Below are 24534 nucleotides of genomic sequence, written 5' to 3'. Positions count from 1 at the left end.
CTGAAGAAGGGAGTTTTGACTCGCAAAAGCTTACACCCTGAAAATCTTACCGGTCTCCAAAGTGCCAATGGACCCAAATCCTGCTGTTCTACTGCAGACCAACACAGCTACCTACCTGGAACAAACAAAAATTGGATCACACTCACACCTTCTAGCCCACTCAGGCAAACTCAGGAATCTTTGCTGCTGCCGCGGCCGCCACCACCTCGGCACGTGACCACATTCAGCGTCCTTGCACACGGAGAACCCAATCAAGTCATTGGGGTCCAAGCTGGCAGGTGCTGTAGCAGAATGAAGGGGCACCCCAAAAAGACTGTCTTAGAATCCAGGACCACAGCTGAGAACTGAGCAGGCCTGAGAGCAGCAAAGGATTCCAAACCCATTCCTCAAAGCATGTTCCAGGCAGCTTAGGGCACATTTCAGTAACCAGCAGATCAATGCTGTTTATTTTGCTTATGCAGTAGTGTGCCTGTTGTCAGCCATTCCCTAATAAATATTGATTTATAAAGAAGTCCTGGTTTTGCTTGGACATCAGAGGTTCTGTCCCTGGAACGTGGTGGGTGTCATTGCTCCAAGAGATCCAGAGGAGTTAGCCATGTTAGTCTGTAGTCGCAAAATAGTAAAGAGTCCAGTAGCACCTTGAAGACTAACCCGCTTTATTGTAGCATAAGCTTTTGAGAACCACAGCTCTCTTCGTCAGATGCATCGCTAGCTTTCAAGAACCACAGCTCTCTTCATCAGCCCCATCTTGCCCCGGCCAACGCTTTCCTGCCATAGAGCCTTCTACTGTGGGGCACGAGAAATCTGCTGTCTTACAAGCTGGCCAAGACCTCACCTAGGAGGAAGCTGCCTGGGTGACCATCAGTTTGGGGTGGGTTAAGTTCTGGGCAATGTTCAGACCGAAGCAGTTTACCACCTGTAGCCCATGCGAAGCCATGCATGCGCATGCACACACACACACAAGGAAGGGGCGTGGCAGTGCTGCTCTGGGAGCAAATGCTCCTGGCAGTGACAGCTCTGTGCAGGCAGGAAGCCCACTCCTCTTCCTGGAATTCTCGGCTCTGGAGTTGGGCTTCAGTGCCACCGAAGCAGGCGCGCACGGCTGGCCCACGGGTCTCACTTGGCAGCAGCCAGGATGGGCCGTGGGCCTGCGTTCAGTCTGCCTTGCATCCGTCAGAGCATTCCAGGGAATCTGGACTCTTTGGTGCTGTTTGTTCATTGCGGAAATCGCGCCCGATGCTAGAAGAGCTGCAGGAGGAATTCCGGGGCCCACTCCAAGGCAGTTTGTGTGACAGCCAGCGCTGCCGCCCCCAGGGTGGCTGTGATCCCCCAGACGGCTGCCTTCACCAGGGGGCTGTGCTCTGCTGGGGGGAGGAGCGGGCCTGTCTCTGCCCTGCTGGGTGCCAAGTGCTCTTGCTGCTGTCGAAGGACGGTGTCTGGGCGCTGGCAGGAGGCGGCCTGCTGGAATGCCAAGAACGAGCCGATGGCGATGCTGGAGGGGGGGAGGGGAGGGGAGGGGAGGGGAAGAAAGAGGCAGAGAGAGCGCATGATATCATCTGCGTAGCTGGAAACCGCTGTGAGTGCATGCCTGGGAAGCGCATATGAATATCTTGAATCAACCAATGGCAAAGACTCCTTTCAGGCTGGCCTGGCACAGCTGGCACACACCTGCACAGACCACCCACCCCAGCATGCCATCCTGCGCTCGCTGCCTGCTGGGCCGTGGAGGGCAGGAATTCTGGCTGCTGAGCCACATCTGCTCTTTGCTCTACCTTCTCCTCTCCCTTGGTTCTAAAAAGGCTGTTGGGTGTCGCTTCACGGCCTCCTGCTTCCTTCTCTGTACTCTCTGCATGAACCGGCTTATTCCACTCCCAGGTGGTTTTCCAGGGACTGCTCGGGGCAGCAACAAGAGGAGGGCACTGTTGAATGGCAGGGGTGGGTGGGAGCTGGCATGAGATGTCGGCCCCCACCAGCCCCACCAGGGATTGCTCCTCTTTCTCCAAGGACAAGCTTTGGCACAGATCTGCCCTAGAGAACAAGAGGTGCGGTGCAGGTTGCAGCCCCGTCCGTGTGAAAATTTCCCTGGTAGGCTGCGAAAAAATGCACACGTGACCCAGCCCCCAGCTTTGGGGGGCTTTCAACTCAGCGCCTGCCGCTCTTCCCCTTCTGTCCTCTTTGGGGGCTGCATCAGCCTCCTGGAGTGGGATGGACCGGTGAGCTGGCTGAGGAGGAGGCAAGGTAGAACATGCCATCGCTGGTGACGTCATGGAGGGCGGGGCAAAGCTGCAGTCTGGAGAGCGACACCAGCATCATCCTTCCCCCCCCCGCCCCACAAAATCCTCCACTGACCCCCCTCACCTCTTGTGGTGCTGAAGGGCTGCTTGCTTGGCCAGCTCAGTGTGGGGCAGCCGCTGGAAGAGCTGGTGGGCTCGGACGACGAGGGTCTCATAAGGCAGGTCCGGAGGGATCTGGGACAGGAGCTGATGGACACTGGGCATGTCACAGTCGCAGGCCAGCACCTCCTCTTCCCGGTACAGGACGATCTGGGGGGAGGGATACTTATGACTGAAGCCTCTTTTTTCTGCTTGGCCCCCCTCCCCCAAGCTGAGCCCCAGGGAAGGATCCCGAACACACTGTACAAGACTCGTTCTTTTTATTTTAGAAGTCGGAGCTCTCAGGCTTCTGAGATAGATTCCGTACCGAAATGAGCGCAACCCCACCAAATAGCCATAAGTAAATACACACCTGCACAGGCAGGCCCCTGTCTCTAGCACAGCGCTCCCTGCTGCCCGCTATTTGACATACCGCAGCGGCAAAGTAGACAGCCATGAGTGGGTGGGAGGCCAGGAAGAAGTCATAGAGGCGCAGGATGTGGTGAAAGTCGGACAGGACGTGGCCGTACCAAGTGATCAACCAGCTCAGGGCAAAGATTGTCCCCACCTCCGCTCTGCAACGAAAGATGCCGCTAAGGAGAAGCCGCCCGCCTCCATGGTCAGGGCTGCCCTCGACACCCAGGCAAGCCTTGTCCTCCCCCAGCACTGCTGCTCTCTTCGGCACGCATGAGATCATAGGCACACGCAAGCCCATCTGGCAAAGCGAGCCGTGACTCACGAAAGCTCACCCCGTGGAGTGCCCTGCCCAAGTAAGCTCCCACACAGCTGCCATTCTGCAAACTTATATAGAACAGAATTATTCAGGAGGACATTTTTATAAAGGTCATTATAACATAGTAAAGAGTCCAGGAGCACCTTTAAGACTAACCAGCTTTACTGTAGCACAAACTTTCTGACGACACATCTGACGGAGAGAGCTGTGGTTCTCGAAAGCTTATGCTACAATAGAGTTGGTTAGTCTTAAAGGTGCTATTGGACTCTTTACTATTTTGCAACTACAGATTAACATGGCTCCTCTGGATCTATATTATAACAGAATGAGTCAAGAAGGTGCTTTTATAAAGGGGTGTATACTATGTATTGTCTGCTGTACTTATTATCCTACTGCTTTGTTTCTCTACTTGCGTAATATTTTCTGCGTTGTGGAACGTATATATGTAATACTGTTATGGACTCTGATTGTTAAAAGTTATGCAACCACATGTTTGTTTCTCGCTATGTCCGCATGGCTCACTGTTCCATCCTTGAGAAAGATCATTAATTAATGAATATATGACCTCATGCCCAGATTAAATCTTTGAAAGAGCCGAATGAGCAGAACACAGTTTTGAAATACGTATTTCTGGGAACATGTTTATCAGTGCTCAGAGGTTTCTACATAACACCTTCAGAGGAAATGAATTAGATGGTTTTATAGAGTCATGTGTGGTCATTTAATTGAGTATCAGGTAGCCACACCCTAAAACTCCCTGAATCTCTCAGATCCGGGTTGTAGGAGACTAGTTATCTTTTGGAAAGCACTTTGGTGAGAATCTTAGACATTGTACATAATCACATTAAATTTAAGATAGATGGGGTAAGAGATGACAGGCATGCTTTTCTATTTTTATTTTCGTTGACATAGGCTAGCATTTTTGTATCATTGTGATTAATGACTTCAAGTGATTAGACTGACTTCAAATAAAAATCCTAAAAGACAACATTGCGTGATCTTTGGTTGAGATACAAGGTTTTCTCTTGAAACCTGGAATAAACTTCTCACCTAGCTTCAGTCAGAGGGCTGATTAGCTTAAGGGATCGGTTAGAGATTAGACTTGGAGAGGAGTGACAAGAGGAGTGCCTCAGGGATCCGTCCTGGGCCCTGCATTGTTCAACACCCTAAGCTTTGTCTCATTCTTCTGTAATCCTAGTCCTAATACATTGCTTATCGGATGCCTCACCGTGTTGATTGCCTTGATTTACACTGCGTAATCCACCTTGACTCTCAGGGAGAAAGGCGGACGATAAATAAAGTAAATGAAATAAATATTGAAATAAAGGTGGTTAGTTTTTAAGGTGGTTTCATTTCGCTACAACGGACTAATGCGGCTGACCCTTCGCAATCAACAGGCATGCAAAACACACACAGACGCAAACGCCACGAGGAGGGGTACCTCTGCATGAAGTCGTGGAGCCGAGGGCTCTCGCGCTGCAAGATGGGCATCAGATAGTTGAGGATGTGCTTGGTGCTGTCCATGGTGGGGTCCATGAAGTCCCTAGAAAGGCAGGAGGGTGCGACGCATCACCCACGCATAGAGGGCAGTGACTCCGGGCAAGACTTCGCCTCGTGCAAAGGGAGCCTGCAGGAACTGGTGCTCACACCCCAGCAAGGAGGTGTTCAATCTATCTGGGAGGTTCCAAGAGGACTTCCTGCCCCAGTCCAGACCAAGGAAATCTCGTCTCCCTTACCAGACCCGCTTTGCTATCATTAGCAGTGCCTGGCATATAAAGCTTGCCACACCGGCTCCAATCCAAGACACCCTTTAAGACTGAATTCTGTCTCTTGAGCGTGACCTGCCAGGTACGGGGCAGGAATTAGTAATCAAGGCACAGTTCACAAGCACAGCACCCAGCCTAGATTATTCTTTGGGGAGGCAAAGATAATTTCTCTCCAAACAGGGAAGGTGCACCCATGTTTATCGAGGCTGTGAGTTTAAACTGTACATATCCTACATTTATTTTAGCGAACATTTCTTTTTTACAAGCCATTTTAATTGCCCACTGTTGGTCTACAATACCAGGCTGGAATTTATGTATAAGTTACCGAACGAGTGGCTTTAAAAAAAAAAGGTAACCATGGAGATTAGATCCTGGTTGATGGATGACATGAACCTTACGTGTACAACGTTATACATTATTTGACTCAATGGCTGTATTGTATGGCAAGAAGTCAATGGATCACCAATAAAGAGAATAACCAAACTGCAGCCCTTTTTGCACGTGGAGGGCAACCCCTCTTGACACTGAAATGAGCGGCCCTGTGCCTTAGCAGAAAGGGTCAGCCTCAGATCAGGCTGGAGTTTCCGCATCCCCTGGGACTCCCCAACTAGGCAGAAAAATATTGGTGTGAGGTTTGTTTTGAAGGAAGGCGAAGAGGAGGCACGGTACCTGAGGTGCAGCGTAGAGAGCCTCTCCAGCAAAGCGACGGCCATGCGCTCGCTGGACACCAGCAGCAGCGTCACAGCGATGTCGTGGTACCCTTGGTAATAGTGCAGCTCTGGGTGGGCCTTCAGGACGTGCAGGATGACATCGGTCAATTGCTGCTGCAGAACCTGCCGCTGGTCTGAGCGCATGCCTGCAGTGGGGGGGGGGAGACAGGGGGCCACAGTCACAAACCACACACCCCACAGCGGGCACCTCCAACGTTCTGCCCACTTCCTGTTTCAGCACCGCAACAAAACCCAACCGGAACAGCCCTCTTCCTAGAAAGAGACGTGCAGGCGCTGGTCCGGCTGTTAAGCAAATGCCAGTGAGAACCCATGACTTATGGCACTTGTGCACGCACACTCTGCACTATGTCTGTCTGTCTGTCTGTCTAGTACTGCTCATACAGCTACTGCCTGAAGCAGAAATTAAAATGGGAAGAACCGTACTTGATATCATGCCTCTTAGGTGCTCTTTGCACATCATGGGGCAAAGCCTAGCACTGAAACTACTTAGAGGGCACCAGCCTCAAAGAAACTGCTTCAGGGTCTCCCTATCCGTCCCTCCGGTCCCTTCACCCTTTATCCAAGCAGCACGGGGCTCCCCTGCTTCTGTGTTATCCTCTTAATGAGATAAATACAGCTGAAGGAGAGGGGCGGGTCCAAGCTTCATGGCAGAGTGGGATTGGAACTCAGGTCTTCCTTGTCCTCATGTGGCACTTTAAGAACATACACCGCTGGCCTGTCTCCTGTGGCAACCCAGTCGTGGACTTGCTGTCTGCCAGGCTGGCAGTCCTACCTGTAACTTTGGGTGCAGGGCTGTAATCTGGAGGCGCCTCAGGAAGGAGCAGCTCTCTGGGCAGGGGAGCAGGGGCTGGTGGGAAACTGAGCCTTGCCCCATAAGTTATCCCCATGGAGAGTGTGAAAGACCCAGGCAGGATGAGACAGGCTGAAGGACCCATGGAGATTCAGTACTGACGGGCCCAAGAGTCCGTCGGCTGTTCAAAGTGCTTTACAATATCCAAGAGATTTGACCTTACAAGCCCCCCCCCCCTCTTTCCCTCAGGCTTGACTCCCCTCCAGGTGGGCAAACTCCCTCAAGCCCCCACCCCTGATTCTGAGCTGCATGGCAACAGCACCAGGCCGGTACCAACCGCTTCAGGCCCAAACTGCCAGGGACTCACAATGCCCGGGGAACGTCCCATGTGCTGCTTGCCAAGGCTCACAAGGAGCACGCACAGAAAGCCGCCTTCTGCTGAAACACACTCCGCGGCCCCTCAAGGTCAGCACTGTCCACTCAAGAGGGGCGGCGGCAGCTCTCCAGAGCCTCAGTCAGAGAGATCTCTCGCGTCACCTCCGCCGGGTCCTTTTTGAAATGGAAGGTGATGGGGATTGAACTCGGGACCTTCTGGAAGCCAAGCAGAGGCTCTTCCAGTGAGCCGTGGACCCACGTATTTGTGAGCCGAGTCCACACATGCCAGGGGCTGTCAAGACTGCAATGGGCTCAGGCCGGTGCCTGTGTGCTGCCCGGTCCCCTGAGAGCAACAGGTGCAGCAGAGAATGACAGAAAAGCAAGGAAGGGACTCAGAGCTGCGAGTGATTGCTACGCAGGGGGGACGGCCACACGGCTAAGGTTGGGCAACGGTACTTTGCAGGGGAGCAGGCAGCTCCCCCGAGACAGCACAGAGAGGGGCGGCAAAGTGCAAGGAGGGAAGAAAGAAAAAGGAAGAGTTACCAGAATGGTTCAGGCCGGGACGTCGTGACACCCTCTGCCTGGCCTGCCATGGAAATGGGGCACAAATTGGGGGGGGGCACAAGGCACCAAGGCGAGGAGGCCTTCACCTTGGCTCCAAAGCGCTTGGTGCTCACAGCAACCCTGGGGCCCAGCACATGCTGGGCTTTGCAGCCCCCAGTGCCCACGGGCTGTTTGGAGGTGCTGGCCAAGAGATGCCAGAGCAGGCACAGGCCTGGGGCCGGCATGCCTTAAGGACTGCACTCTCCCATAGGAACGTCCCCATTGACTCCAGTGATCTTCAGGGGCTGTCATGACCCCCCTCTGGCCAGCCCAGTGATTCCGACTCGTAAGACTCAAAGGAAGAGCCTGAGGAGGCCAGGCCAGGGAACAGGAGAACCGGAGGGCTCGGGGAGGGCCTGATGCTGCAAGGCACCTGCAGCCCCAGAGGCCACCCTGCCAGAGACCCCTCAAAGATAACCACTAGGCCTCTGCCAGCTAGGACACACACTCGGGCCTGTAGCCCCTCAGGACCCACTCCCACTCCATGTCGGCAGAAGACCTGGGCTGAGATAGAACAAAGGCGGTGAAGTGCCAGAAGGGCAGAACACAGTCCTGGCCTGGACCCAGAAGAGGGCTCCAAGGGCAGTGCTGCTTTTGTTACCAGAACTGCTTTTTATAATGGGGAAATTAGCTTTAGCAGTCTGTAACTAACCCTAACCTGTGTTTACGGATGTCCCGATTCCAGACACTCTAGCGATAAAGAGGCAGACTACAAATAGGTTCAACAAACATGTGTCTTTACTAGTAGTGTGGCGTAAGCCTGAACTTGCACATACACACAAGAAAGCATACAAGGACTAGGAAACACAGAGTAAGAAATATAGAGACGTTCGCATTAGCAGGTTCCCAATGATGGTAAGGGAAACACTCACTTATCCTGAAGCGGAGCAGAGACACAACAGCGAGGTGGTCCAATGCCAGCAATGGATCCACAGACAGACAGCAAGGGGGTCTGGATAGGGAATGGCCTAAGCACCATGCGGTCTGAGAGACCGACTTAAATACCCCAAAACGTACCCTGGGGCTGGTGCTGTACTTGGTGGTTCTCACAGATTAAAACAAAGGTTCTAACGGGTTACTGAATGGCTTGGATGGGCCACTTTGGTAATCTGATTGTGATAAGTGACACCTCAGGAAGAAGGGACAAAGGAGGGAGGGGGAAATCCGAGTGGGCTGAATGGATGTTCCAGCGGACAGGGCTTGCCCTGATGTCATCAGCTCTGGAATGCGGAGGTTTCTTTGAGATGCATTCTCTAAGTGCTTGGGATGGTCGGCACTTAGTTCCTTCTCCGGGGCGGCTCCTAAGATATGCAGAGCGGGGCGAGGTACTCTCGCTGCGGACGTGGTGTGCCCGCTTCGCCGAAATGGCTTCCCAAAGCAGTCTTCTTCCCTGGGTCTTCTGGCTGCCTGAGAACATGGATGCCGGCTGGGCATAGCTGGGGCTGGATAGCAGGCTGCCCAGTAGCGAGGGCAAGCTCGGGGACCGGCCCGCAGGAGGCTCCAGGCGGGAACTGACCAGGGAGTGCCTAGCCAGGCTCGCTGGAGGTTTCCCCGGCAGGCGCCCGGCTGCTAGCAGCGGCTTGGGCCCAGATGAGGCAGGCTTCCATGGAGGCAGGGGGAACAGCACATAAAACACAGTCCAAAGCAGGGAACAGGCACGGTCCGTGGCAGATGGCAATGCAGGCACGGGGCACACTTGTACTAAAGTCCAAACACACACTGGGAAGTCCAGATACAGGTCTGGGCAGGGCTGCCCAGGAAGAGAGTCCTTTGTGAAGTTATCCAAACATGGAGGCAGGGAACTGCACAGTCTATTGCAGCAGCAAGGCAATTAACAAGCAGGCAGGAAACTGACACGTGTACCAGAACACACACGTGCAGGGCAATCTTTGTGTAGCAGTAAACAGTAATGCAGGAAACTTTAACACAGTCCATGGCAGGCCTTAAAGCAGGAGAGGGGGCCTACTTGGCAACAATTCCCCCCCTCGGAGACCACGTGACGTCAGGCGCGTGGGTCTCCGAACTTGGCTTCAAAGGCAGGATGAGCGGCATATCGGGTGGTCGAGCTTCGAGCGAAGAAGGAGTGGGAAGGGAAGGAGGGGGAGGCGTCACTCAAAAATTTAGTTTGGAGAACCACCTAACCGAATAAGTGAATTTGGATCAGCCAATGGGCTGCAGGTCTCTGGGTCCACACCAGGAGGTGTGCTAAGTGCAACTGTTAGCATACATAGCAGTAATTCATAGTTATATAAGCAGTAAGGAGCCATTCATGTATATAAGCAGCAATAATTCATATTTGTATACATAGATCAATTCATAAATGGAGGTAATTCATACGCAATTCATGGTGGATTAAAAACACTAAAAACCAGGAGCAATTCATATGCATGGATTAATTCATCAGCATAAGATTAAAAGCAAAGGCAATTCATGGGTCAATTCATGAATGCAGGATTACAAGGCGAAGGTAATTCATAGATGTGAAATAAAAGCAAGGAATAATTCATACCAGATAAAAGTGAAAAGTGCAAGCCAGGCATAGACCAATTCATGGATACAATATTGAAGTAATTCATGAGTGATTAAAACAATAAATATATATGTATATATGGATTAAAAGCAATTCATAGAATATTAGGTAAGGGACTAAAAGCTATATATATATATATATATATATATATATATATATATATATATATATATATATATATATATATATATATGAGATTAAAACCAATAATGTAGGAGATTAAAACAATTCATAGGTGAAAGCAGCAATAATAAAAGCAAGTGCGTGGAAACAATTCATGAGGGGAGGCGGCGGAAGGGCTCATGGGGGCAGAAAAATAAAATTTGCAATTAAAAGACCAATTCATACGGCCAGATTAAAACCAAATTCATAAAGTTTAAAATCACTAATTAAATAACCTTTAAAAGAGACCGTTCAGGAGGGGTCCCGGTTAAAACCAAATTCATAAAATGATAAATAGGCTAAAATCACTTCGGCGGAGGAAGTCAGGTTAAAAGGCAATTCATAAGGTTAAAAGAAAATTCATAGGAATATAATTGATAGGGGGTGATTAAAAGATCCCAGTTCATGGGAGGATTATAGGCGCACTTGCAATAGATAGAGTGAGGGGTTAGTTCGGGGCTAAATTCATAGGGGCGAAATTCATAGAAGGCAATGGAAAGAAATTCATGGGTCCAGACTGGTACCGTGTAGGTGAAGTCGCAGGCTGCCACCGAAGAAAGGTTGCAGAAGCAGCGGTTGACTCCCGGGATCACAGGCTTAAGCTGGAACGAGTTCAGGATCACAAAATTGCAGGCCGTTCGCACGCAGGCACATCCTTTCCCAAGGTAGACCACGGCGGAGCTGTTCTCCCAGACGACCTTGAAGGAGCACTCGTTGAAGGCGTCGACTTGCGGGGCTACACAGGGATGATGCGGTGCAAAGGCTTGGTCTTGGCAAATGAAGCCGGTCTGGTCTCGATGCTGGCACCCTTGGAGGCTGACGAGCTGCCATCCAGTCGGGGTGAAGCGGGCCCAATGGTCGGGGTGGCGGGCGTAGAGAACTTCGGTGTCGCTGACTTGGAGTCCCAGAGGCACCACTGGATACACATGGAATGACTCATGCGCACTGGCCATTAATAAAAATAATTTAAGCTCCTGGGTGGTCGGTGAGAATGAGGAATTTACGAGAGACCACCAGGATTCAAGCTCCAGTTCAATGGGTGACAATTTGGGCATAATCAATCTTTTAATTTCCAGGGGCAGGTGCCCGTCCGTGGCTTGCCGAATTAGCCCCATGGCCACAGCCTGGTTTAATTGTTGGGCTTGCATACATGCCATGGCTATTGACACGTTGCGTTCAAAAGACTGCGTTCCTTTGAGCAGCAGAGAAAACTCTCTTTCAATTTGACTCTCTCGGTTAACTAAAATGGAGCTGATCTCGTGTTGCCCATTTGAAATGGAATTTAGGGACTGCACCACCGGTTTACCTAAGTCGGAGATGATAGTCGTGACTAGGGATGTGCGTTTCGGCATTCAGAATGCCGAAAGAATGCCGAAACAAAAGTGTTTCGGCTTCTTTCGGGGAATGCTGAAACGTTTCGGGGAATGCCGAAACGTTTCGGGTAGCCGAAAGAAAAAAGCCGAAACGTTTCGGGATTCTTTCGGCTTTCTTTCGGCTTTTCAATGGGAAAATGCCTCCGTCTTCCCGGACGTCTGGGGGAGGCATTTTCCCACCGAATAAGCCCAAAATTGGTGGGGACCTTCCTCTAACCCTTCTCTAACAACCACCCAAGTGTCAGACAGATTGGACTTTGGAGGGCCATGTTATGGCCCCCCAAAGCAGGTCCCCCCATCCTCCCATAAGAAGGCGAAGGAGCAGCATATTGTTAGCATGCTGCTACTCATCTTCTTCATTATTTCCTATGGGGAAAAATGAAGAAGCAGGCTTCCTTTGCCAGGGGTGGCATTTTGCATGCAAAATGCCCCCTCACCCTCAGGGGCCCTTCTCCCACCCCTCCTCCCACCCCCCACCAAGGCTCAGCCTGCTCCCACTTGGGAGGGCCATTTCATGGCCTCCCCAAGTCGGTGCTCTAATCTCTACCACTGACAGCTGGGGGAGGCTTGTGTTGCCAGGGGTGGCATTTTGCATGCAAAATGCCCCCAAGCCCTCTGGGGCCCTTCTCCCACCCTTCCCCCCACCCCCCACCAAGGCTCAGACTGCTCCCACTTGGGGGGGGCATTTCATGGCCTCCCCAAGTAGGTCCTCTCAGCCCCTAAAGTCCACCCCTTACAGCCCCACACAAACCCAATTCCCCCCCAGCTGCCACACACAGACCCAAATCCCCACATTAGCCCCTCACAGACCCAAATCCACTCCCACCTGCCCCACACCCATAACCCCAGGAACAGGCTGGCAAAAGCCAGCCCTCTCCCTTTGTTCCCTATGCTGGGAACTTCTAAACTCTCTTTCCCTGGGCAATTCTGCACAGCCCAGGGGTGCCACAATGGTGGGCACACTTCTGAGTGCCAGCTGGTCCCTGTGAAAGAGCACCTGAACCACAGACACCCTCCCTCAAATTCCCCCACCACCTACAGAGATGGCTGGCCAGCCAGCCCCATTGTTCCCTATGATGGGAACCAACTGCACAACAAAGAATAAAACAAGAACAACACAAAATAAAGTTTTTAAAAAAATTATATTCTCCCTTCCAAAGTACAAGTAGGCAAAGCATTATGACACATTACACCAGCAGTCCCCCACACAGAAAAATTAAAACAAAACTCACTTAACATCAGAGAATCACAAAGCATGATTCCTGTCAAAAACACTTTATTTCTTGAACAGCTTTAGGTTACACAGCAGGGGGGAACACCAAAGGGCATGGCAGCACTATCTTACACAAAAATAACACAACTCGCTTCACATTAAAGAATCACCCCAAAAAAATGCTGTCAAAAGCACTTTATTTCTGTAACTGCTTTAGGAAGGCACCACAGAGCAGGAAAGCAGTGTACTACACAAAAATAACACAACACAAGTTGTTCCTTTAAGCGATGTATGTCTGCCATTTGGTACGATATGTTATTCTGAAGCTTGACCTTGCTCTCCTCACACTTCCTGATTTGCCCATCCTTGGTTTGCAGCTGGCTGCTCAGCTGACTGTAGTCGGCTTCCTTCTGCTCCAGCTGTTTCTTCTGTGACTCCATCTGGAGCAAGAGCTCCGAGTTCCTCTTCTCCAGGCGCCCGCGGGCAACATCGCTGCGCTTGACCTGGCCCTGCAGCTCAGCCACCTCCTCCTGCAGAACAGCTTGGCGGGATGAAGCGCTCCAATAGTTGAAGACAAGGATGGCAATGACAAGCAGCCGGGCCACAAAAAGGAAGGAAGGGAGCCGGCCACCCCTCCGGTTGGCCCCAAACCCCATCATGGGGGAGGCTGGAGAGGGGGGAGCGACACCCTCTCCTCACCTCTCCGCGCTCCTCCTCCTCCTCCCTCAGCCGCTTCGCCTCCTAAGGCGCCGCCACTTCCGCGTTCGCGTGACCGTCGCCCTCAAGAGTCTTCCTTAAAACTCTTAAGCACGGTGCGGCCGGCTGCCGCGGGGCTTCAGGAACCTGGCTTTAGATTCCCAAAGCTAAACTAAACGAACGGACTATCGATCCCTTCACGTTTCCTCCGGAGCGGAGATTGAAGCCTAAGTGCTGGCAGGAACGGGGTTTGGACGGACTTAGGAGAGACGGGGGAGGGCGGAAGAGAGTTTTATATGTGCTGCTTCAGGATATATATAGAGAGAGAGAGCCTACTTCTGGGATCCCACCCACATAGACGCGTTTAGGCGGCCCGGAAGGTGGCCAGGGACTTCACCAGTTCAGAGGTCCTCACCCACAGATACACCGGTTATAACGGCCGTAAAGCCTCGCAGTGCACAAAATAAGGCGAGTAGTCCAAAGCTGGCTGAAGGAGGAAACGGGGAAAAGCCAACCCACAAGATAGAATTGCTCGCTAGAGCCACACACACTCACACTTTTAATTCCCTGAGCTAAATTGCGCTCTTTACACAGAGGTCTGGAAAATTTTCCTCTACGGCAGTTCGCTGAAAACACGTGTGTCGACTCACGTGGATTCACACGAACCGGGTTATGCCCACATTCTCCACCAGTAAATTGTTACCAGAACTGCTTTTTATAATGGGGAAATTAGCTTTAGCAGTCTGTAACTAAAATTAGCGCGGATCTAACCTGTGTTTACGGAGGTCCCGATTCCAGACACTCTAGCGATAAAGAGGCAGACTACAAATAGGTTCAACAAACATGTGTCTTTACTAGTAGTGTGGCGTAAGCCTGAACTTGCACATGTCATCAGCTTCTGGAATGCGGAGGTTTCTTTGAGATGCATTCTCTAAGTGCTTGGGATGGTCGGCACTTAGTTCCTTCTCCGGGGCGGCTCCTAAGATATGCAGAGCGGGGCGAGGTACTCTCACTGCGGACGTGGTGTACCCGCTTCGCCGAAATGGCTTCCCAAAGCAGTCTTCTTCCCTGGGTCTTCTGGCTGCCTGAGAACATGGATGCCGGCTGGGCATAGCTGGGGCTGGATAGCAGGCTGCCCGGTAGCGAGGGCAAGCTTGGGGACCGGCCCGCAGGAGGCTCCAGGCGGGAACTGACCAGGGAGTGCCTAGCCAGGCTCGCTGGAGGTTTCCCCGGCAGGCGCCCGGCTGCTAGCAGCGGCTTGGGCCCAGATGAGGCAGGCTTCCATGGAGGCAGGGGGAACAGCACGTAAAACACAGTCCAAAGCAGGGAACAGGCACGGTCCGTGGCAGATGGCAATGCAGGCACGGGGCACACTTGTACTAAAGTCCAAACACACACTGGGAAGTCCACATACAGGTCTGGGCAGGGCTGCCCAGGAAGAGAGTCCTTTGTGCAGTTATCCAAACATGGAGGCAGGGAACTGCACAGTCTATTGCAGCAGCAAGGTAATTAACACGCAGGCAGGAAACTGACACGTGTACCAGAACACACACGTGCAGGGCAATCTTTGTGTAGCAGTAAACAGTAATGCAGGAAACTTTAACACAGTCCATGGCAGGCCTTAAAGCAGGAGAGGGGGCCTACTTGGCAACACTTTGCAGGATCCTGGCCAAGGCACACCTTAGTCTCAGGAGCCTCAGCACCAACACCTCCCAGCCTGTTTAGGCTGAAGCTGGGGAGGGCGGCATTGTTGGCTCAGCCTGTCTGCTCAGTTCAAACCCATCAAGCTCCAGGCTTCTAGCTCCTAACTCCAGGCCCTTGGCTGCTCTATGCTCCTCAGCCTAGCCAGCTAAGCCAGTGGCTCTACTCCAGAGGAGTTCAGACCTGGCCAGCCTGCAGAGCACTGGAGGTCTTGCTTTTGGCTACCCCTGCCACCTGCCACCATATGGGTGGCAACCCGAGAAAGAGCCTTCAGAGTGTCTCTACACAAGACATCTGGCACACGTCCTTCAAGTGTTGGGAGATGCAATGTTTCCTGGGAACTGTAGTTTTAAAAGAGTCGCTTCGGATAACTGAGGAGAGGAAGGTTGAAAATAAAAGCAAAATTAGATTAGAAGCATTTTTCTAGAGTAGCCTATGAGTGCAAGCCTTTAGTCTCACTCTGGGTGGAATCTGCCAGGTCTTCAAATAAAAGTTTTCAAAGATTGCTGGGGGAGGGGAACTTTGCCATTCTCACCCACCCCCGCACTCTGGGTATAATTGCAAAGTTCCTCTCCTCCAGAGATCTTGCGCCCACCGCGATCTTGCGCCTACAGTTCCCAGGAAACATTGCATCACCCAGCACTTGAAGAACGCGTGCCAGACATCTTGTGCAGAGAGACTCTTAGTTGTGGCACCGGCGCTTCTGAACTCCCTTCCCAGGGAGATTCACCTGTTTCCCTCTGTCATTTTCTTCTGCCAACGAGTGAAGAATTTTTTGTTTTGTTTGGCATACCTCCAGTAAATGGTTACTGGTCCTCCTCCCCGGTTGAGTACGTGTGTTTGTTTTTTACCGTATTTATATATGTATTTTAAATGTAATTGTTTGTTGTCGATCACCTTGAGGACCCTATTTTGGGTGGAAAGGTGGCATACGAATATTTAAATAAATAAAATAACCATGCTGCATTTCTGGAGAGGGGCCTCAAGGCTCTTGGGAAAGCTTCCTCCGCAGTTCTGGTTGCGTGCATCCAGAAACTGCTCCGTGGCAATGAAAATGCCAGCCGTGCATACTCCCATACGTCCACACAGCTCACCTGGGGGGAAGCGGCGGGAGGAACGATGCACGTCCAGAAGGACCTGGTTATAATCTTTGTGGTTGTGACGCACTTCCCTCCCTGGGGGAGAAAGAAAGAAGTGAATTGGGGGAAGCCACACCCACAATCATGGGGGGGGGGCTCAGCAAAGGGTATTGACAGCTGCTACTGAGCCCCCCTTTCCGCCATGCCAGATGACCAGCCTCTTGGCTTGTGACAGGAGAGTGCCACAACAAGAAATAGATCCAGAGGAGTTAGCCGTGCATCTGACAAAGAGAGCTGTGGTTCCCTAAAGCTTATGATACAATAAGCTTTGAGCCAGTTTGGTGTAGTGGTTAAGAGCGCAGGACTCTAATCTGGAGAACCAGGTTTGATTCCCCACTCCTCCACTTGAAGCCAGCTGGGTGACCTTGGGTCAGTCACTTAAGAACAGCAGGACTCTCATCTGGAGAGCCGGGTTTGATTCCCCACTCCTCCCCTTGAAGCCAGCTGGGTGACCGTGGGTCAGTCACTTAAGAGCGCAGGACTCTAATCTGGAGAACCAGGTTTGATTCCCCACTCTTCCACTTGAAGCCAGCTGGGTGACCTTGGGTCAGTCACTTAAGAACAGCAGGACTCTAATCTGGAGAGGCAGTTTGATTTCCCACACCTCCACTTGAAGCCAGCTGGGTGACCTTGGGTTAGTCATGGCTCTCTGGTGCTCTCTCAGCCCTACCCACCTCATAGGGTGTTTTGTTGTGCTAAACAGAGCATAAGCAGTTCTGGGACTGACTTGTTGTGCTGTTCTGTGATTCCCAGGCACATGTGGGTCCAATTTGGGTCATGGCCCTGGTGCATGGAGGGAGGGGGCTCAGACCTTTCTTCTGTGCCATTGTCTTGGGGGCTCCAAGGATATTGATGGGGCTACACATCTAACGGGTCTAGGGTGAAGCTTACACGCTTATGCCACCTGGGGTCTGAATGTTATTATTCAGAATTCCAAGATGCTCTCAACATAAAAAGACCCTAGCGGGAGCGAACCAAATAGTCCATCTAGCCCAGGACCCAGGTTACAACTGTGGTCTGTTACGTGTCACCACCTCCCCTCTTGGACCCCTCAAGGAGGATGCAGAAGTAACAGCCCTTCATTGTTCTTTATCTCTAGCATCTGGAATTTAGAGGTAGACTGCCATTGACAAAGGATGCTTGTAGGTTTAGCCAAGGTGGGTTTGGATTGGATTCCTGCTGGTTTTAAAGCTTTGCAAATGTGTGTTTATGGACCCTATTACATTGTCTATTGAAATGTCTTTGAAATGGACTGTACTGATTTTCACTGCGTAACCTGTCTTGGGTCTCAGTGAGAAAGGCGAACAATAAAGAACATAAATAAATAAAGTTATGCGTATTTTTATATATTTATCCCACTTTTCTCCCTAAGGGGACTCAAAGCAATCTATTACATTGCTCTCCTTCACCTTATCCTCACAACAGCCAACTTGTGAAGTAGGAAAGGCTTAGCAGAGGCCCAAAGTCACCAACCAAGCTTCCATAGCAGAGTGTGAATTCGAACCCAGTTGTCCTAGGCCCTAAATTGAATGCTCTAACCACTAGACTGTACCAGCTCTCAGAACTGAGAACTGGACCCTTCAGTCCAAGTTTCCAGCTCCACCCTGTCCCTCCACCTTTCAGAAAACTGCTTCATGAGTCTCTAGCAACTCACCAAAGGCAGCCCATCAGCCATGCACTGCAGTCTGCTAGAGGCTTGCCGAGTTCTGCAGCATCAGGCAGAAGATCCATTGAGCCATGCCTTCAATTGCCGGGCAGCTGCCTTTAGCTTGGGGGACTGCACATTTTGCGCATGCACATGCTCACACACCCCTCCCTTCAGATCTGGGCAGTGTCTTCTTAGCAGCCATACCTGGCTTGGGTGGGAGGCTGTACACATTCACACCAAGCAGTTTGGGCCAGACCTTCCTGCGGATCTCATCTGTAAGCAGACCCCCCTGGCTGAGCGCTGCCTCCCGCAGGCTCTCCACGTCCACGGGGTCTTTCGTGAGGGCTTGGTGGATCAGCAGCCTCTTCTCCTTCTTCTGTGACCCAAGCAGCTCTGCAGAGAGGGGGGTGGGGTCAGCAGGGGTGGGATGGGGGCGGGACTGACCTCACATCTGGGAAGCAGCACCAAGCTCCTCCTCCCCACCCACCAAAGATCAAGCAGAAGAACCATTCCCGCAGCCTGGTCCCTGCCTCCTCAGTGTTTCTGGGACGCTGAGCAGAAGGGGGCCAGGAAGCCACCAGAGCCAGGGAGACGCCCTGCCCACCAGCACGTGTGCACAAAGCTACTTTGCACGTAACATGATCCAGGGGCAACTGGAAAGGTATTTGTGCCTCGTCGGGATCTGAGACGCTGCTGCGCCGCAGAGCCGGGTGGCCCGGGGCGCGCGTGGGCCAGCGCAACTATTTGATCGCCACAGGGAGGACCACCCGATGCCCGCTCTGCGCTCTCGCACAGCCAGCCGCCGGAGCCCATGGCATTGCCCCAGGCGCTTGCCTCACCCGGACCAGAGGTGGGGCAGGTCCCCAGGGCCAGCACCCCTCCGAGCCGCCCGAATCAGCCGGACCACCAGCCCTGCCTGGACTGACCGGGGAGCGGAGCTGAACAGTCCCGACAAGGCAGCCCGGGGCCCAGCGGCTCTCCAGCGGCGCGCTCCGGGTCCCGGGCTGGCCGGGTCTGGCTCAGGCAGTCCCCGAGCACGGGGCTCCGCGCGCCCTGCTCGTGCCCAGCGCTGCCCAGCTCGCTGCTCCGCCAAGGGCAAGGAGGGCGGCTGGGGCGGCGCAGCCCAACCTCTGCACCGCCGAGCTCGGCTCCCGGGGAAAGAGGCTGCCGGCCTTCCCCCGCGCACCAGCCGAGGCGTGCACTCGCGGGCAGGCTGCGCTTTGCAATATGCCCGGGATCGAGCCCGGCGAGCACCGGTGCCTCCTGCAAGTTGCAACGGGGTGCCCGGCGCCCCTCCCCGTCCCTCCCTGCCCGGCCGCCCCCTCACCTCCGCGGGCCACGCAGCCCGGGCTCTGCCGCCGGCTCCTGCTCATCCCCCCCGAAGCAGCTGGGCAGCAGCGGCGTGGTCCCCGGGGAGGAGTCCCCGCCTCCAGCCGTCCTCATTGGAGAAGCTGACACCGTGCCAGGAGCCCAATGGATCAAAGCCCCGTCAATCCAAACCGGGAAGCGAGAGTGGGCGGGTGGCGGCGCAAGCTCTCTTGGGAGTTGTAGTTCTTGCGGGTGCCGAGCCGGCCGGAGTCATTGCGGCAAGCCTGCGAGTGCCACGAACGCCGGGCCGGGCCGGGAGGAGAGAGCCTGCCCTGGAGAGGGGTCGTGGGGCGCAGCGGGCCTCCAGGCAAGACCCGAACTGCTTCTGCACGCCGAAGACTTGCAACAAAACCGTTGATTTGTGGGGCTGATGGTCTGTTCATTGATCTCAGCGTTGCTGTCGAAGGGGCTCTCTTCTCACATCGACCCAGCGGGGTAGGCTCGGCTCGGCTCGGCTGCCATTGCTCGGCTGCAGACACCTGGCGAGAGCTCCGCGGCCAGGTCAGTTTCGGAGGGGGAGCCGTGCTGGTCTGTAGTGGAAGGGCGAGATTCCAGTCCAGAAAGACCTTGAAGACCAACTCGCTTTCCAGGGTAGGAGCTTCCCAGAGTCAGAGATTCAGGCTCCGAACTCGGCTGTCTCCACTACGTGCCACCCCGACTTATAAAAACCCCTAAACCCAAGACCACCTCCCCTCCCCGCAGGTTAAAGCATTCTTGGCCTGTCCCAGGTGGCTGAATTGGACAACTACCCCTTCTTTCCCCCCCAAGGTCCTTTAAAAGTTGACATAATGGCACAAATAAAAAAATAATAAAAGATGGGCAATGGCTTGTTCCTTTGGTCTTTTCGTAGGCCCTAGATGCCTGTGTGTGTGTGTCAGCATTTCTCTACATTTGTTAGCTGCAATTTCAAACCAAGCCCGGATTACTTCCAGGGCACTTCTCTTGTGTGGAGGCACAGCCCCTCTGGCATCTTTCCAGCTGTCAGGTGTGTGCGAGCTTAATAGTCTACTAGCTGCAGGCACCAGCATCAGCTCCCAGTGCCGGGTGGTGTAAGCAGAGAGAGGCAGTGGGGAGAGCCGGGCCTGTCATGTCGGAGAGCAAACTCTGTGTTACTTTTCCAGTTATTCATTTTCAAGAACAATCGATGTGGCTGGGTTAGCTCAGCCCTGGGCCAGGTGGTGGAGGTGGAAAGTGCCCTCAAGTCATAGTTGACTAATGGTGACACCCCTCTCCCCCCGCCCCCCGGGGTTGGGTTGCCATCGCTGCCTCTGCAACCCTGGTCAAAGATGCAGAGGAGTTAGCCGTGTTAGTCTGTAGTAGCAAAATCAAAAAGAGTCCAGTAGCACCTTCAAGAATAACCAACTTTATTGTAGCATAAGCTTTTGAGAATCATAGTTCTCGAAAGCTTATGCTACAATAAAGTTGGTTAGTCTTAAAGGTGCTACTGGACTCTTTTTTGATTCTGCAACCCTGGTCTTTGTTGGGGGTCTCCTATCCAATTACTAACCAGGCCAACCCTGCTTAGCTTCTGAGAGCTGATGAGATCAGGCTCACCTGGGCTATCCAGGTCAGGGCCCTGGGCCTGGTAGCAACACCTGATTTCCTTCCTTCCTACCCCACCTTTCTCCATAATGGGAACCTAATGCTGCTTATGTAGTTCTGTTCTCCGTTTTATCCTCACAGCAACCCTGTGAGGTAGATCCAGAGGAGATCCTATGAGGTAGGTTAGGCTGAGAGGGTGCGGCTTCCACTGCAGAGAGGGGATTTGAACTTGGATCTCCCAGGTCCTAACCTGACACTCTAACCACTACACCACACTGGCTTTTGTCTGTCTGCTTGTCATCTTTAGTGTATTCTGTGCAATTTTATTTTTTTTAAAAAAAATTATTGGTGAGTACATAATTAATACACACATTCCCCATCTTACCTAATTTATATCAACCACCACCCTTTCCCTCCCCCCTCCTTGTAGACTTCCAACAGCTTTCCAACCCTTAACCTATCTTATTACTTAACTTATTTTCAACTATATTCTTCTAAATCATATATATATTATATCTCTTACTCTAAGCATATTCAAATTCTTTTATATATACTATATCAAATCCACGAATATATCCATTCTCTACGTCACAATTTAAACTGTATATTTTTAATAAAATCTCCTTACTAATAATACTATCTTAGGTTAATTAATAACTAAATTTTCCATTAATGGTAAAGTTACTTCTCTCTTCTCTTTATAAAATCACAAATTAATAGTTCTCAAACTGCCACAGTCCTCCCTTCACATCCCATTTTTTTTATTCTGTGCAACTTTAAAGGTGGATCCCAGCATCTGAACTCTAGTGAAAGGGATTTGCTCCATATGACTTTTAAAACATCCCTTAAAAATGCATATCCTGTCTTTCCACAGTTCAAGCCAACTAAAACATTAATAAATAGTAAAGAGACTAACCAACTTTATTGTAGCATAAGCTTTCTAGAACCACAGCTCTCTTCATCAGATGCATCTAACACAGCTAACTCCTCTGGATCTAAAACATTAAGAAATTGTTACTGCCTAAACTCAAACACATGAGAGTACAGAATGCTCGAGTAAAACTAAGTGGTCATGATGATTGCTCGAAAGCCGAAGAAACAAGCCTGAGGGCCTTCTGAACCCCTTCAGGTAATCCGTTCAGGAGCCCAGGAGCCCCGCCCACTCTCCCAGGCCCTTAGACGACATGGTCAGAAGGGTCAGCTTGGAGCTCCAGATTGGCAATGTGGGTTTCCCAGGGGAAGAGGCAGCCCTGTGGGTATGTGGATCCTACCTGATGAGGGGACTGAAAGGTGAGCAGCCCTAGAAATGTACTTTCTTGATACTGATTGTATTAACCTCATACTGTGTAATCCGCCGTGAGTCTCAGTGAGAAAGGCGGTCGCAAACTGGAAGCACGTGGAGTTCCTTTGAAGGGGTTCCAGGTGACTAACATGGTCTGGTGCTCTTTCTTGCCGTGAGCCCTAGTGAGGAAAGATCCTGGCACGGTTGTTGTTGTGGAGCATTTAGTAGCGGGCTCGGAAGCATCCTGGATCCCCAAAGGTTCGCCTGTGAGCCTCCCCCCCCCACACTGGCCCCACCCGCTCCAGTGATTATCCTCTGCGGATTGCTTTGTTTCTTCTGCTGCTTGTGACACTTCCTTGCCATAGGAGAAAGCCCTCTGAAGACACCCACAGAGCTGTTCTCTCCACAAATGTGGGATAACAAAGGACTTCCTCAAGTTGTCAACCAAACTGAAAATTAACACATCAATGTCTTTCATTTCCTCCTTTGCAAAACACTGAGTTTCAGCACTGTGGGGGTGGAGGCAAGGAAGGGAACGGTTTCCTCTGAGTCCCGGCGGTGCTGGCACTGAAGTCCCACACTGGCATGAAACAAAATTTTGGTTGCCAAGGTGTATGTCAGAAAAAGATACTGGTGCCCTTGAGGCTGCAGCCGTGTGTACACTTGCTAGGGATTAAGTCCCACTAAAGGGAGCAGGACTTACGGTTTAGATCACAGTGCACAAGACATTAAAAGAAGAAATCCAGTGGGTGTAACATTTCTTCTTTGGAAAAAAATGTGCTGGTAGCAGAATGGCTAGACCCATGAAGGGGCCTGGGGGGGGGGTGTCTCTGAATTGCAGGGATCTCTGGGAGAAAAAGTCAGTAATGTCGGTAATGGGCTCCTTTGCATCCTAGGAAGGGGGCCAGATGAATTGCATTGCATTGCATTGCATTGCATTGCATTGCATTGCATTGCATTAAAGAAAGAAAGAAAGAAAGAAAGAAAGAAAGAAAGAAAGAAAGAAAGAAAGAAAGAAAGAAAGAAAGAAAGAAAGAAAGAAAGAAAGAAAGAAAGAAAGAAAGAAAGAAAGAAAGAAAGAAAGAAAGACCGACCACTCGCCCGCCCGCCCGCCCGCCCCTGGGCCAGGGCTTCTCCTAGAAGGTTGGGCCTAGCAGCCTAACCTTAACCTTGGGACAGGCATCTCTAGCAGAGTTTGTAGATACCAAAAGACCCAAAAAGGTCTCTCCCAAGAGGGTGGACGGAAAACAAAATAGCTAGTGACGTTCAGAGCCACCAAGTGTAAAGCAGGCTTTGACACACTTTCTTTGGCTCCAAGAATCAGCCTCAAATTTTAGGTTCCCTTTTCATACTTCCGGTTTTGCGTTTGAATGGCGGTATTTTCTCGTTATTGTTACCACAAACCCTGATCTCCAGGGCTTTACTGTTTCTTGTCATTTATGACCAAAGGCCCGCAGTATATGGGGTAACCCGAATCATTAGAACCAGGGCTTTTTTGCTGGGAAAAGAGATGGTGGAGCTCAGAGCAGCACAATGACGCCACTTTGGCTCAGTTGGAACAAAGGGGGAGTTTTTTTAAAGTTTAAATGGCCCTTGGTGAAAATGGTCACGTGGCTGCTGGCCCCAGGGCAATCTCAACTCCCCTCTGTCTGGAGATCAGGGGGCGGGGCCACCAGCCAGGGGACCATTTTCAAGCGGTGCCATAGAACTCCGTTCTGTGTGTTCCAGCTGAAAAAAAGCCCCGATAAGAACCAAAACCAAATCTGAGACTTGTTGAGCCCCAGCCTAAAGTCAGGCATACTGGGGCTGAAAAAAACTCCCGACAAAACTGTGCCGCGGAGGTCTGGCGTGGCGCAATCTTGCGCCAGGCGTTCCGAAGGCAGCGGGCTCGGGCCGGCCTTGCACTGACCGTCCGGAGACGGATGGCCAAGCCGCGCTGGCTGCTCAAGAGCGACCTGGGCGCAGCCTGGGAAAGGTGACGGGCGAGTGACAGCACTGGGGCCGGCCCGCTTCCCTCGGACGGCAAAGCGAAACGGAAGCGGCTCCGGGGCGCCCCAGAGGCCGATGCAGTTACGCGAGGCGCAGAGAAAGGGCGCAGAGCCTGGCTTGGGTCCCACCTCGAGTGTCTGCAGGCGCAAAGGACAGGCTCCCTCCGCCGGGCCCGCTCCGTTCGTTCGCCGGGGATAAGCGAAAAGGTGATTGACCAACAGAGCCGGCCGGGCCGCCAGCTCAACCCCTCTAACGAGCGATTATGTTACGCGGTCTATTATTATTGTTGTTGTTGTTATCATCACCATTATCAATATCATCATTATCTGTCCGCATTTCTCACTGAGACTCAAGGCGGATTACATAATGTACACACTTTACTTTCCATCAGGCTACTGCTGCCCATTTAAAACTCTTTTCAAGTTGCAAGCAAGATGGGTAGAAGGCCAAGCACGACTGTCTACGCGAATGCGTTTCATTCACACGCGTTGGAAGAACCACGTGTCAAGCCGGAGTAGGCT

The 24534-nt window shown here is 52.0% G+C and overlaps 1 protein-coding gene across 2 annotated transcripts; it reads right to left on the bottom strand.

The window, feature by feature from the left end:
- Nucleotides 1-635: 635 nt before the first annotated feature.
- On the bottom strand, nt 636-19229 carry LOC129333402 (TBC1 domain family member 20-like). 2 transcript variants are annotated; one of them, XM_054985028.1, is made up of 8 exons: nt 19160-19229; nt 18037-18225; nt 16140-16220; nt 5541-5727; nt 4547-4648; nt 2806-2947; nt 2359-2543; nt 636-1492 (listed from the first exon to the last, which is right to left on the bottom strand). In XM_054985028.1, exons 1-8 carry the CDS (start codon nt 19203-19205, stop codon nt 1240-1242), a joined length of 1185 nt encoding a protein of 394 aa, XP_054841003.1. In that variant the 5' UTR covers nt 19206-19229; the 3' UTR covers nt 636-1239. The 2 variants fall into 2 exon arrangements, with proteins under 2 accessions (XP_054841003.1, XP_054841004.1); XM_054985029.1 differs by lacking the exon at nt 16140-16220.
- Nucleotides 19230-24534: the final 5305 nt, after the last annotated feature.

This window comes from Eublepharis macularius, chromosome 7, assembly GCF_028583425.1.
Source record: "Eublepharis macularius isolate TG4126 chromosome 7, MPM_Emac_v1.0, whole genome shotgun sequence".
Lineage (NCBI taxonomy): Eukaryota > Metazoa > Chordata > Lepidosauria > Squamata > Eublepharidae > Eublepharis > Eublepharis macularius.
The sequence above is the reverse complement of the archived record's forward strand: the minus strand, read 5'-3'. Positions and strand labels throughout refer to the sequence as shown.

Coding starts and splice junctions, on each gene's coding strand:
- LOC129333402 (XM_054985028.1), bottom strand. CDS start 19,205: ATGAGCAGGAGCCGGCGGCAGAGCCCGGGCTGCGTGGCCCGCGGAG. Junction 18,226..19,159: donor GGGCTGCGTGGCCCGCGGAG/GTGAGGGGGCGG, acceptor CCCTCTCTGCAG/AGCTGCTTGGGTCACAGAAG. Junction 2,948..4,546: donor CTCCACGACTTCATGCAGAG/GTACCCCTCCTC, acceptor CTTTCGTTGCAG/AGCGGAGGTGGGGACAATCT.